The 15253-nt window shown below is 44.5% G+C and overlaps 1 protein-coding gene and 1 pseudogene across 1 annotated transcript in view; both read left to right on the top strand.

The window, feature by feature from the left end:
* Positions 1-12315, top strand: part of LOC129397783 (uncharacterized) — a 119941-nt gene extending 107626 nt beyond the window's left edge. Inside the window, exons 3-4 of the mRNA XM_055112415.2 lie at positions 10000-10135; positions 10922-12315. Of these exons, the coding sequence (XP_054968390.1) occupies positions 11304-11780 (477 nt within the window). The 5' untranslated portion in view covers positions 10000-10135; positions 10922-11303 and the 3' untranslated portion in view covers positions 11781-12315. The remainder of the gene's footprint in view (positions 1-9999; positions 10136-10921) is intronic.
* On the top strand, positions 4157-5256 carry LOC100968769 (PRELI domain containing protein 3B-like; annotated as a pseudogene).
* Positions 12316-15253: the final 2938 nt, after the last annotated feature.

Here is a 15253-nt window from a genome sequence, read left to right as displayed (position 1 = left end):
AATCATTCCCTGACATTCAGTCTAAAATCTGTGTCTACACTTTTCTATCAGATTTTTTTTTCATTTTTTTCTTTTCATTTTTTTTTTTTTTTTTTGAGACAGGGTCTTGCTCTGTCGCCCAGGCTAGAGTGCAGTGGCACAATCTTGGCTCACTTTAACCTTTCCTTCCTACGTTCAAGCTTTTCTCCTGCCTCAGCGTCTCAAGTAGCTGGGATTACAGGTGCCTGCCACCACACCCAGCTAATTTTTTCTTTTAAAAATTAAAACAAAGTGGAGACGGGGTTTCACCATATTGGCCAACCTGGCCACGAACTCATGACCTCAAGCAATCTGCCTGCCTCGGCCTCCCGAAGTGCTCGGATTACAGGCGTGAGCCACCACAGCTGGCCTCTATCAGAATTTTTTTTTTTTTTTTTTTTTTTTTTTGAGACAGAGTCTCTCTCTTGTTGCCCAGGCTGGAGTGCAGTGGCACGATATCCGCCCACTACAATCGCTGCCTCCTGGGTTCAAACAATTCTCCTTCCTCAGCTTCCTGAGTAGCTGGGATGACAGGCACGTGCCACCACACCCGGCTAATTTTTGTACTTTTAGTAGAGACGCGGTTTCACCATGTTGGTCAGGCTGATCTCGAACTCCTGACCTTGTGATCCACCTGCCTCAGCCTCCCAAAGTGCTGGGATTACAAGCATGAGCCACAGCGCTTGTCCTAGATTTTAATGATGTTTATACCGTAATAAATCTTTTTATGCTTATACTATTTGAGAGTGTTTTGTTTCTTTTCCTAAAAGCCATAAAAGAAATACAACAGTAACATCACACTTAATATGGTTACTCTGAATCCGGAGTTGAACTATTGGAATTTAGATTAGTCCCTCTAAAGATAAAGCTGAATCTCCAGTTTATACAATGTAGTAATTTATCCAAGGTCATGGGACAAATATGTACATGTTTCTTAAAAGTACCTCCTGAATGAGCTGAGGTTCTCTCAGAAGATAGCAAGATATTATTGTAAGGTGTTCTCTCTTTCTTTGAAAAGAGAAAGGAATTCATCATGATTCCCCCTGCTCTGCTGAAAATATGAGATGTGGCCTAACTTTGTAGTTGTCAGGCTACCTTACAGGCATGTAAATATGCGAATGCCAACTCAATACTAGGGTGCCCTCTCTCTTCTATTTGGTACACAGCAGTCTTTTGTTGTGAGAATTGTGTTATTTCACCAACAGTGGATATATTCCATTCTTTTCTTCCTCCTAAGTGGACTGTGCCGAGAAGCAGTTATTCATAAGGCCTCTCAGAAGATGGTTTCATGAGATCAAACAACCATTGTTGTTCAGAGCAGCTTCAAATTTGTGGAGTCAATGTTCATACAGCTAGTAGGGGAATCTCTTTGAGAAAATTAGAAAAATGTTTTAGGTCAAAAGTTTTACAAACTCTTTGGAAGTTTGCCTTACAGTTAAACTTTATTGGTTTAATAATAAAGTCACCTCTGGTCATATTTGATACCAAGCTTGGGCTACTAGGAAGCACAGCATTGAATATGCTCATCCCTGACCCTCTCCTCTTTCTTCTCACTCCCACTTTCTAAGGACAGCACTCTTGAATAAAGCAATCTCACATGAGTGTTTATTTCAGTGATATTTCTGGGGGAAGCCAGGCCATTAAAATATGCCTCTCTGCTCACCTCATGTACCTCACTGTTTTTCCCCTGCTGTTGGAATCCTCAAAAATTCACTCTGTATTAACATTTATTTCAGAGTACCTTCAAAAATAGAATGATTCAAGCCAATCTTGACTCTTGAAATGGCACATGAGACATGTTCCCTATATTTGAAAAGTCTTTGACTGAGTGGGACAACTACATAGATAGAAAGGCCTTTTTAAATATCAACAAGTTAAGTTTTTTAATGCCCATTTCATGCATCACGCTAGCGCCCCCTCCTCAATTTTTCCATCAGCCAATATCTCTCCCAATCACAGGGCAAAATTATAAACAATATGTTAGAATTCTGAATCCAGTAATATACTTTTAAAAAATGCATCATAATCTAATTGAGTTTATTGGGAGCTCAACATGGGTTTGGAATTTGAAAAATCAATCTCTAATCTCCACATTAACATCAGAAAAAATAAAAGATTTTCTCAGTAGATACAAAAAAATCTTTTTAAAAATCAACCCTGCTTCATTATTAATATGAAAGTCATATTAGCAAATTTGAAACAGTGAATTCCCTTAATTTGATAAAACTTATCTATTAGAGATGCACACCTAACATCTCACTGAACTGTGAAATATTGAAATATTAAAATCTGCCAATTTCTTATTGAAATAAGAAACTGCCAATCAGTGGACTCACTCATTCTCTCACCCCCCTGCCCCACCCTATTACTGCTTGATCCAGTAAAAACCCAAGGACTTTAAATAGTGCCTTGCAGAATGATAAAATTTTTACCATAACCTTATCACAGTCTGAAGCAATTAGCAAGGTGAATAAGTGTTAATCTCCACATGATTGGATTTTGGTATACGACTTCCTGTACAAGACAGAATGCTATAAAAGCCCACAGTCAGCGATGGACTGCGCCATTTGCTCTTTTCCTAGACTAGCTATGGCTGGGCCTAGTCAAGCCTTTCCAGGCAGAGGCTATGAAGTTCCAACCATCAACCTTGGAAGAGCTGTCTTGGAGGCAGGCAGGTCCAGAGCCCCACACGCCATGGGACCTGAACCAAGAGCAAGCCTGGGCCTGGGCGCTGGATAACTTCCCTGTGCAGAGCCGCCACTCCTGCCAATGCCATCAGCTCTACGGGAGCTCTGCTCCGGGCTGGCTGCTGCACTGCGATTCCACCGGGCACGCAGCCCTGCCCGGAGATGACAGGGGCCAAAAACGGCCTCGAGACTCTCATGTCGATGAGTCAATGGCTGAAACCACAGACGGGCTCCAGTCCCCTCAAGAAGACGCAGATGCTACCGACGGTGAGATCCAAAGCGGCCTGAAGCTGTCTGGAGATGCCAGCGCCTGTGGAGGTGGAAGTACACACGCCCAGGGCACCCCCTGCAGCCCAGGCCGCCTCCGGCAGCTGCTGAAAACCTAGGATTCCATCAGGAAGGAACCCGGAAAGGAGAGGAACCCCAGCCTTTCTGCAGGCCTGCGGCACGACCTGCTTCAACTGCTGCCCTGGAAGGAGTCCGAGGCACTCCAATGGGGACCCTCATGCCGTCCCTGTGGACATTTGCACTGGAACTGTGCCTGCACTCATAACAGCCTTGAGGTCTGTGTTGTGGAGATCTTTCCTTAATTTGTTTTTCCTCTCCTGAGCGTCCTAAACATTTTTCATTTAGAACAACTCTCTTCATGGAATGAATAATATGCAATGTGCTAAGGAACTCTTCTTTCAGATGTATTCAAAATTGCTATGGTTCTTCCATTGAAACTGTACACATTGATTAAATCCTTTCCCTGTTCTCCACCCGTGAAATTGATTTTGAGCTGGTAAATCAAGATTGGTATAGAGCCTGAAGCAGACAGAAAGGGGACAGGGATGCAGCTCAGAGCTTTTTTTTTTTTTTTTTTTTTTTTTTTTTTTTTTTTTTGAGCTGGGGTCTCGCTAGTCTTCCTGGGTAGCCCAGGCTGGTGTGCAGTGGCATGATCATGCTTTAGTTTAAATTCCAGGGGGCCTTTGAGGAGCTGTGGATACTAGCAGGGTGGAAGGGGACAGCTGGGTGGATCACTTGCTGGAGTTGCTTCAAAACTGACCCTGGCCCTCCAGATGAAGGCAGGGAACAGACATTAACAGTGCTCTTTAAATCAGCAGTCCCCATCCCTTTTGGCACAAGGGACTGGTTTTATAGAAGACAATTTTTCCATGGATGGGGGGTTGGTAGACAGGGATAGTTTGGAGATGAAGCTGTTTTACCTCAGATAATCAGGCATCAGATTCTCAGGAGGAGGGCACAAGGTAGATCCCTTGCATGTGCAGTTTACAATAGGCTTCGTGCACCTACGACAATCTAATGTCTCTGCTGATCTGACAAGAAGTGGAGCTCAGGTGGTAACGCTGGGCTGCTGGCCACTCCCATCCTGCTGTGCCACGGGGCTCTTAATGCTAACAGTAGAGGGTGTCCAGGTTCTTGGCGTCTTGAACAAAGAATTGGACACAATGTGCAAGCAAAGCAAGGACGGAATGAAGGGATTTATTGAAAACAAAAGTACACTCCACAGTGTGGTAGTGGGCCTGCGCATAGGGGCTCAAAGTTACAGCGTTTTTGTGAGTTTAAATACCCTCTATTTGGGGTACGCCCTATGTAAATGAAGAGGATGAAGTAAAGTTTCAAAGTCATTTACTGGGTGTATGCCCTATGAGAGGATATTTCCTGTTATAGCTGAAGTGTGAATGGGCCTTATGTTCCCGGCCCCCAGACCCTATTTTCCTGCCTCACTAACAGGCCAGGGTCCAGTACAGGCACGCTCTCTGGGGAGTTGGGGACCCCTCCTTTAAATAGTTTAAAGTTTACATTGTAATAAGGGCTGGAAGAGGGGGTTGGGATGTCCTTCACATGAGGCCGATGGTGCCTGCCTACTGCGAAGCTGATTGGTATGCTGGGGGTGCAGTGGGGCAGGTGTAGCCTCTTTGCCTCATTTTCCCCTGCACTGCCCAGACATCTCCTGGACTGCCTGCATCATCAAGGTCTGGACTTCAGAGCACGTCTTTGATCACCTGTGGGAAATTGTTACAACAGTTGCAATGCACAAATACCCAAAAGCCCTATGAACCAGAGCATGGTGTGGGTTGATGTGTTGGACACACATATAGATCCCAATGAAGAGTTGCACAGCCACAGATTTCTCTGCACAGAGTGGGAACTACAAGTCTCTTATTGGTACAGAAAGAACCAAAACATATGTGCTAGAATATTCTGTAGTTAATCCTATAGAGAAAACAATGGAACTTAAATCTACTAATATTTCACTTAAAATATGGTTTCATTAGGTGAGAGACTTATATACACACCACATCCTCAGGACCCAGAAAAAAATTATTTTGACTCAAGAAGCCATAATCACTGAAAGGAGGCAGCCTCAGCAGTTATCTTGAAGGACTGATGGCAAGTAGGATATCTTCAAATGCTTTCCAAGGGCGGGAAGCACTGCAATGGGTCATACATAAATTACATGTTAAAAAATGAAGAATTGATGGCTTTCACAAGAGGAGGCATAAGAACTCCGGTGGTGGCTGCAGCAGCCTTTGTAGTGAATTGATAATGAATGTGTGTAGACAAGTACCCCACGTCTCTCCAAGCTGGCAATATATTTATTTTAAAACTATAAATATATTTTAAGTAGAATTTTTAAAAAGTAGGCCGACATAAGACAGTGACTTTAGATCAAAACAAAGAGACGCATGGCATCTAAATAAAACGGATCATCTGAAATTAGTGTTATTTGACATGACTGTCTAATATTGGAGATTCCAGTATTTATGAAAAATTTAACATTGAAAGAAATTATTCTTCTTAATGTTTATTTTAAATTCAGGGTACATATGCAGGTTTGTTATTTTGGTAAACTTGTGTCATGGGAGTTTGTTGTACACATTATTTTATCACCCAGGTATGAAGCCTGGTGCCCATTACTATTTTTCCTGATCCCCTCCCTCCTTCCATCATCCACCTTCAATAGGCTCCAGTGTCTGTTGTTCCCCTCTTTGTGTCCATGTCCATGTCATCTCCAGCTTATAAGTGAGAACATGTGGTATTTGTTTTTCTATTCCTGCATTAGTTTGCTGAGAAAAAACGGCCTCCAGCTCTGTCTATGTTCCTGCAAAAGACATGATCTTGTTCAATTTTATGGCTGCATAGTATCCCATGGTATATATATACCACATTTTCTTTATCCAGTCCACCATTAAAGAACATTTAGGTTGATTCCATGTCTTTGCTATTGTGAATAGTGCACATGCATGTATGGTCTTTATGGTAGAACAATTTATATTCCTTTGGTACATACCCAGTAATGGGATTGCTGGGTCAAATGGTATTTCTATTATTTGGTCTTTGAGGAATTGCCATGCTGTTTTCCACAATGGTGGAAACATTTACACTAATTTACACTCTCACCAATTGTGTATAAGCAAAATTTTAACATTTTTTTAAAAAGTACTTGGAAGTTTGCATTGACATTGAATCAACTTAAGGTAGAATTTTAAAGCTTTTCATACTTTGGAACACCACCTGGCTTTGGTCCAACCCCAGAACAAAGCAGAGCCATCTCTTACATACAAACAATTGCCCTGCTGCTGTAAACTTCAATACCTTGCATGAGGAAATTCAATTTAAAAGGAGAACTTGTATAGCTTTCAAACATATTAATATGTTTATTAATAATAACTTGCTCTGCAAGTTATTTTAAACCATCATTAAAAACCAGTGTTTGCCGGGTGCGGTGGCTCACACCTGTAATCCCACTGCTTTGGGAGGCCAAGGAGGGCAGATCACAAGGTCAGGAGTTTGAGACCAGCCTCGCCAACATAGTGAAACCCCATCTTTACTAAAAATACAAAAAATTAGCCAGGCATGTTGGTGGGCACCTGTAATCCCAGCTACTTGGGAGGCTGAGGCAGGAGAATTGTTTGAACCTATGAGGCGGAGGTTGCAGTGAGCTCAGATCACACCATTTCACTTCAGCCCGGGCTACAGTGCAAGACTCCGTCTCAAAAACAAAACAAAACAAACAAACAAATGAACCAGTGTTTTGGTTTACTACTTAAGTATATTTGGAGTGAAAATTATCACTAAAATAATATATGACTCTAACAAAAATGCTTTCATTGTAATAAAATGTACTATATTGATTTGCCAAAGTTTTGCAACCTGGTAAAGTTTGCAAAAGGTCCTTGGATTTGTAGTTTGTGATTTAATATGCTGTACCATGGACTGGTTATGTTAACTGGAAAAATAAATTTGTTACTTGAAAATCCAAACAAAACAAAAAACAAAAAGTGAAGGCAGATTAAAGAGGACCACAGGAAGACTTATAGCCTTGTGCCTTCTGAGTTGACAACCACAGAGTTCCAGGGCATTAACTCTAGATCAGACACTTCCAGGCACCTACAGAAGTCTCCCCTGGTGAGTCTTGCCCACGATCTGGAAGTCCAAGACCAAAGCACCAGATTCAGCTCTTGGTGGGGATTCTCTTTCTGTCGTGCCAATGGCCATGTTGTAGCTGTGTTCTCACATGGCACAGAGGGAGAGAAAAAGAGAGAAAGGGGGAGAAAGGGAGAGAGGGAGAAGGGGAGAGAACAAGAAGGACATGGTATCTCTTCCTTTTCTCGGAAGGCCGCCAATCCCATTATGAAAGCCCCAACCTCGTAACTTCATCTTAACGTACTTGTCTCCCAAAGGCTCCATCTCTAAATACCATCACCTTGTGGATTAATCAAAATCATCATGAATTTTGGGGAACACAATTCAGTCCATAGCACCAAGTGTATGTGATGATCTCATAATCTCTGCCCATCTCAGGGCCTGCATCAACTGAGACTATTTTCTTTCTTCAGGCATTTCAGAAGACAGAGATTTTTTTTAAAAAAGGTGCAGCAGAGAATACAATGCATTGATTAGTTAATTAATTAATTCTGAGACAGCATCTCACTCCAGCACCCTGGATTATTTGGGTTACTTCAGTGCCCCTCTGGCAGGTGATATTGTTTCACATTCATTGCTTGCCTGTATGGGGGCAAGTACACAGGCATCCATTGGGCCAATCCCCTTTTTGTAGCTTGATTACTTTCCAGACTCAGACCTTATTCTTATTCAGCTCATTTGAGGTCCACTAATGCTTAACTCATAGCATAGATTTTATTTCACATTAATGGATTCAAAAGTGTGACTGCCCAATGTCACAATTCTTTTTTAATTGGAAATGACCCAGACATTCAATGGTATCTGAAATAATTTTAATAGTTTAAGTTACATTAAAAGTTCACCTACAAGCATTGATTCCATTTATATTTATTCAATTTATTCACCTATAGCAGTTTATCTAGATTAGTTTTTACAACTAAGACATTAGACAACACTAATTATCGCTCCAAGTTATTTCTTTGTTAACAATTTGCATGGCCTGTGAATATCAGGTGTTCACCTATGCAAAAATCTTAATTAAACACATGGGCATTTTTTTCTGATAATACTGAAAAATTAATTATTCTTATGGAACCAACAATATTAAATTAGTCTTATTTATCAAAAAATTCATTCAAAGAAAGATTATTCTGTTTTTGGTTGAGTTTATGATCTTATAACCTTCATGTAAAATTCTAGCATGTTCAAATATTTAGCAAAGGCAAATATAAAACTCATCTAATTAGTAAACCCAGACAAAAATGTGTGCTTACAATTCCAAAGACATTTCTATTTTTATTTTGTGAATAGTTTTAAAGCAAGCTTATTATTAAAGACTATTAAATTCACACAAATTTGAAAAGCATTTGGACTTTCTTGCTAAATTTATAAGCACTCATTTACTTATAAGCCAATATGGTGCCATTTTGGACATAACATACAACATAATACATGTAACATGCACAGAGACACATAGAAACACGTATCCATATACACAAAGATCAAATAGATGTTACCGTGAAACTCTAGCCATGACATGGCATCATAAACTCATTATTTTACAAAAGACAGCTGGAGTGGATCCAAATTATTTCAGGACAGGACAAAACTTGGACCTGTCCCCATGGCTAAACTTTATCTGCCCTGATAGGTAATCCAATTAATGCTGTGGACCAAACCTTTGGCTAATGCAGTTTCCATAGTAGTTTTATATCTAAAACTTTTTTGAACCATTTTTTCCTTCAGTTTCAAATTAGTTTCCAATGTTTACATCTTAGCTAGAACTGGCTGAACCGCAAACAAAAAACAAAGTTTCCAGGCCGGGCACAGTGGCTCACGCCTGTAATCCCAGCACTTTGGGAGGCTGAGGTGGTCGGATCACGAGGTCAGGAGATCCAGACCATCCTGGCTAACATGGTGAAACCCCGTCTGTACTAAAAAAATACAAAACATTAGCCGGGCGTGGTGGTGGGCACCTGTAGTCCCAGCTACTCTGGGAGGCTGAGGCAGGAGAATGGTGTGAATCCGGGAGGCGGAGCTTGCAGTGAGCCGAGATCGTGCCACTGCACTCCAGCCTGGGCGACAGAGCGAGACTCCGTCTCAAAAAAAAAAAAAAAAAAAAAAAAAAAAAAAAAAAACACCTTTCCAATAGCCTTCAATTTGCATTATCTTAAGCAGTGCATACACAAAAATGGGCCTTACCTCCTTTTCAGTTTGGGAGAATGTTAAAGTGCCAGGATTATCTCATAACAATGGTAATCATGAACAGAATCTGAGAGCCCAAAATGATAAATCAGGAAGGGGCCTCTGTGGAGGGAATCATGCCGCAATCAACAATGTCCATATAGGGTGAAACTGCCTGACTATTCAACAATCGTGGGCTGCTGCTATTTTCACCCTTTCAATGATTAAATGTTAAAATACCTGACAATACCAAGTGTTAGAGAGCATATTAAACTTCAGAGTATCTTATATATTGTAAATGGTAACATGAATTTGTACTATCACTTTGAAAAACAATCTGTTGCCTTGTGGAGCTGCAAGTCACATATCTCAAAACCTACCAATTCCATTTCAGAGTACACATCCAAGAAAAATTCTTGAACATACATATACGCTAGGAAATATGTAAAAGAATATTAATATCTGTGCTGTTAACAGTAACAAAAACCTGGTGGGGAGGGAGGATCCAAAGGTTCTCATTGAGGTTTTAATTTCCATTTCCCTGATGATTAGTAATAAAGAGCATTTTTTATATATGTTGGCTATCTGTATGTCTTCTTTTAAGAAACGTCTTTTCAATACAATAACTGAACTGATTGCAGAAAAGTTTGCTGGGTGGCTTTGGACCAACTCAGTTCCCCCATTTTCTTGCTTGTAGTCCTCAAGAATAACTGTAGAATGTGCTGGGAGTGCAACATCCTAAAACAAGGAGGAAGTGGCTGAAACAGCCTGGGCTGTACTCCTGTCTCCACCTAGCACAAGATGTCCTTCAACCCTTTAGCCCAGCGTGCAAGGTGAGCTGCTTATTGGGGTCCCTCAGCTGTGGTGCAAGAAGAGCATGTGCAGTTAAGACACCATCTACCGTAGGCAGCTTTCTGAGTTACAAGGGACCAACACACAATGAACCCTAGTCTTGCTATCCCTTGCTGCCTGTCTGTAAGTACAAATTTGTTTCATATAACTTGCTTATGAATATCTTATGTCTCAGTTGATTCAAAGAAGTTGGTAAGCAATGCACAGTTAACCTGCTTCACACTTACAATTTTCTGATCTTTCACAAATTACTGGGCACTGGTCTTACATCACTGCTCTTTTTGAACCTCGGGATATAGTAGATACAACCATTCAGTTTATATATTTATTTATTTTTGGGACGGAGTCTTGCTCTGTCGCCCAGGCTGGAGTGCAGTGGCCTGATCTCGACTCACTGCAACCTCCGCCTCCCGGGTTCAAGCGATTCTCCTGCCTCAGCCTCCCAAGTAGCTGAGACTACGCGCGCCACCACACCTGGCTACTTTTTGTATTTTTTAATAGAGACGGGGTTTCACCATGTTAGCCAGGCTGGTCTCAGACTCCTGACCTGGCTCATGCCTGTAATCCCAACACTTTGGGAATTAATCTTTAGAACTGGGCCATTTTCCCTAACCACCTCCAAGCTCCCTCCCAAATAATCCTTTGAGCCTCCCTCCCATTCCCCTTCATCGCAAACACCACACCCACACCCTGCCTTCAGCCCAGTATCCATCCCACCAAACGCACACACTCTAGCTCTAAGATACAGACATACCTCTTTCCCACAGCCCTGGCTCTCGGTCTCTCCTGTACTACTACCAGAACGTTTGGGGTCAGAAATCAGCGGATATCTACACTTCCCCGTCTCACAAAAGAGCTTCCCTCCTTAGGCGTCCGGAGGTCTCTTGGATTTTTCACTGCTAATCCCATCTGTCTTCACTAGACTCACTTCCCACAACTTGCTCCAGGAGGGGCCTATGTGGACACTGAAGGCGACTGGGGCGGTTCCTCTTCTGATGTAGTTAGCTCTCGGTTAGCTCTCCGCCCAGTTCTCCTTGATCTCTCCGGGCTGGACCACCTCGTAAGCAGGAGGAGCATAGAAGGAGGCGGGCTCCACAAGCTTGATCTTCTGAATCCCCCTGCCTCTGTAAACTTCCACTGGAAGAAGCGATGCACTGGCGAAGCCGTGTGAGGGGGGCTTTTGGTTCCAGAGAGACAGCCCGAGAGCCCCAGTGGGAACCATCCGGAGACCCAGAAGATCGAATTCGCGGGGCGGCGCGTTACCTTCCAACACGGCTGGGCCACCACTCTGAGAACCAGAATCAGCGGTACTGGGGCTTCCCCACGGGACAGGAGCGCGTTCTTTGGATTCCCCTGGTGCGGGGTGCACAACCTTCGGACGAAGAGTCCACGCCTGCCACCCAGGAGGAGCCCCAGGCGCAGGCAGGAGTGGCGGCCGCAGCCTCGTCGGAGGATCCCGGTCACTGCGCTCCGCGGCCGCCACACGCGCCGCGATCGGCCCTCTTCGAAGACTGGTCGCGGGAACCAGAGAGGTCTGACGATGGGGACCTCTCGGAGTGTCGTCGCCCTGCTACTGAGCCTTGGCGGCCACCGGGCTCAGCCTGGAGGCTTCCTTGTGCAGCATAGGCCGCCTGTCCGCCAAGAAGACCGCAGCCTGCCTGGGACGGCCGCCCTGGGCGCTCAGAAGCCAGGAGATGTCCAACGCGGCCCTTGGGTTCCTGATCCTCTGCCCAAGAACTGGGTTTCCGTAATGCCTCTGCTCTGTTCCCACGCCACTCAGGAGGCTGTGGCTGAGCAGCGCTTCAGACACATTATTCTCTTTAGTCTGTTCTCGGAATAAAATCCAACGCCAAGGCAAAAGTCTGCATCGCGCGTGTTTCTGGCCTAGCTTTTGGGGATGGATGGACCAATGCAAGGGCTGGTCTGATTGGGGATCCCTGTGCTGTCCCGAACCACGCCAACGCGGGACATTCTCAGGCTTCCCGGCCAGGGAGCAGGGAGGTAGCCAGGGCCTCCCGGGCCAAAGGGCGCGCCAAGGAACAGACTTGCCCCTTCATCCACCTTCCTCCAAACACACTGCGCAGCCCAGGCTTCCTGTCTACCTGGAGCACCAGGTCCATCCCAGAAAACTTACCTTCCTTCTCCTCGTCCTCCTTCTCTTCCTTCTCCCCGTCCTTCTCAGACTCTCCTTACACCCCCTGTGCATCTCAAGCCTGCACACAGAGAAAGCAGCCCTTTGTCCCCACCTCCCCCTTCCCACTCCCAGCCATAGAGTTTAATTAGTGCCCCCCAGCCCTGTCAGGATGTGCTTTATTCCGACGCTTATTCCAACTGGGGAGACCTTACAGGCCCCTTTCCTCCCTAGTTCAAAGGGACCTTGAGTCTACTGGAGCCAGGAAGCCCACACCCTGGATACCTCCATGGACTTCACAACATACACAGCCCCTAGTGGGGCAAAAGACCATTCCTTTGGGCAAGAAACTTCTGTAGTGGCTTGTAGGCTCCTCTTTCTTTTCTGGGACCTCTTTACTCAGTTCTGTGCTTTTCACTTCTCTACTGGGAAGATCTCAACCCTCCCCTCCCTTCCCCTGACCACTGTCACAGTACATACACACACACACACACACACACAGGGATACATCCACCTGGGGCTGCCCCCATGTTGTCGTTGCCCTCCTCTGTCCTGCCTGGAGTCTTCTGTTGTCTCCATGTATAGCTGAAGGTGGATGTTGTTGCTCATCCACCTTCACTGCCCTATGCTCACCACACTGAAGAGCCAAAGTAGTAAAATGGGATTGATTTTTGTCCTCTGGTGGACCAGTAGCTGTCCTGGTTTCTGGCTCACACTCCAAAGGAAGTGCTTGAATGCTTTTTTCAGCTTGGGTAACCTGTTGATCCATCAGGATAGCCTATCACAGATAGGACCAAGATTATCTACCTGTGATGGAGACAGTCATTCCCCACCCTGGAAGTCCCTCACTGCTCTTGCGGGTCTTCTTTTCTCACCCAGAGACAGAGGAAGAACATCTGTGGGGTTAAGAAATCAATGACTGCCTGAGTTTCCTCACTTCTACATCACTGCCTGAACCATGTCAGTTAGGCATCTCATGAGTCCTGGACAAGACCATTGTAATAGCCCTTGAAATTCCAGAAACGGTAAGGGTCCTGCTGAAAGCCCCTGGCCCAGTATTCCCTGGCATAATTTGGAATCCAGTTTCCCATTGACTGTTGCCAACTTCGAAATGCAAAGGCATAAGCAAAGGTGCTGTGCTTTCTAAGGTTCTAGCAGACACAGGGTCAAAATCTGTAAAATAGTAAAAGACATTTATTCTGAGCCAAATATGAGTGTCCAATGGCCCATGAAAGAGCCCTCAGGGATCCTGAAAACATCTGCTTTAGGCGGTCAGGGCAGAACTTGGTTTATACATATTTTAGGAAGACATGGGATTGATACATGAAAGATGTACATTGGTTCAGTCCAGAAACACAGTATAACCGGAAGCAGGATCTTCCAAGTCCAAGGCAAATTCAAAGATTTTCTTATTGGCAATTTGGTTAAACAATTATTATCACTAGAAAGGAGTGTCTGGGTTACCTTAAGGTATTGTGGAAACCAAGGTTTTACCATGCAGATAAAGCCCTCCAGGTAGCAGTCTTCAGAGAGCTAGGTAGTAAATGTTTCTCATCAGACTGAAAGAGTCTGTTCTATCATTAATTCCAAAAGAGAGGAGAATATTATGGGGCACGTCTGGATCTCCCTTTCCATCATGGCTTGAAACTCCTTTTTTTTTGAGACCAACTCTTTTTTTTTTTTTTTTTTCCAGAGTCTCGCTCTCTCGCCCAGGCTGGAGTGCAGTGGCGTGATCTCAGCTCACTGCAAGCTCCGCCTCCCGGGTTCACGCCATTCTCCTGCCTCAAGTAGCTGGGACTACAGGCGCCTGCCACCACGCCTGGCTAATATTTTTGTATTTTTAGTAGAGACAGGGTTTCACCGTGTTAGCTAGGATGGTCTAGATCTCCTGACCTCGTGATCCTTCCGCCTCGGCCTCCCAAAGTGCTGGGATTACAGGTGTGAGCCACCGCACCCAGCCTGAGACCAACTCTTGCTCTGTCACCCAGGCTGGAGTGGAGTGGCACGATTTTGGCTCACTGCAACCTTGGCCTCCTGGGTCAAGCGATTCTCCTGCTTCAACCTCCCTAGTAGCTGGGATTACAGGTGCTCACCATCACACCCAGCTAATTTTTGTATTTTTAGTAGAGATGGGGTTTTACCATGTTGGTCAGGCTGGTCTTGAACTCCTCAGCTCAGGCGATCCGCCCCCTTTGGACTCCCAAAGTGCTTGGATTGAAGACGTGAGCCACCATGTGGTGGGGAGGCTGGGGGCAGGAACTGCTTTTTCAGGCTGACTTTGAAATCCCCTTGGCTGAGAGAAGGGGTCCATTCAGATGTTTGTGTGGGGTCTTCAAATTTTATTTTTGCTTTACAGTAACAATGAAGTAATAACCATATACAAGTTTAGCAAATGACTGAGCCCTCATCCACTGTGCTTATATTTATGTCCTGGTCTGAAAACCAATCCCAGTTCCCATTTTTAAATTGTTTTCGTAACTATTCCTGGATACAAGGACTCTATCGGCCAGGCCCAGTGGCTCATGTCTGTAATCCCAGCACTTTGGGAGGCTGAGGCAGGTGGATCACCTGAGGTCGGGAGTTCCAGACCAGCCTACCAACATGGAAAAACCCTGTTTCTACTGAAAATACAAAATTAGCTGGGCATGGTGGTGCATGCCTATAATCCCAGCTAGTCGGGAGGTTGAGGCAGGAGAATCGCATCAACCTGGGAGGCGGAGGCTGGCAGTGAGCCGATATCATGCCATTGCACTCCAGCCTGGGTGACAAAAGTGAAATTCAGTCTCAAACAAAAGAAAGGAAAAAAAAGGACTCTACCTGTCAGAGTTCAGACAGGAACCGAAACCAAAGCAGCCAACACCATGAGAGCCAAACTAATGCGCTGCCACCTTACTGCCAGGCCATAACCAGAATGACTGTTGATCTGTTTACTGTCTCGTGTCTCACCAAGTCAGGCTACCATTGACAA

Source organism: Pan paniscus, chromosome 4 (assembly GCF_029289425.2).
Source record: "Pan paniscus chromosome 4, NHGRI_mPanPan1-v2.0_pri, whole genome shotgun sequence".
Taxonomy (NCBI): domain Eukaryota; kingdom Metazoa; phylum Chordata; class Mammalia; order Primates; family Hominidae; genus Pan; species Pan paniscus.
Note: the sequence above shows the minus strand (reverse complement) of the source record. Positions and strands in the feature narration are given on the sequence as shown.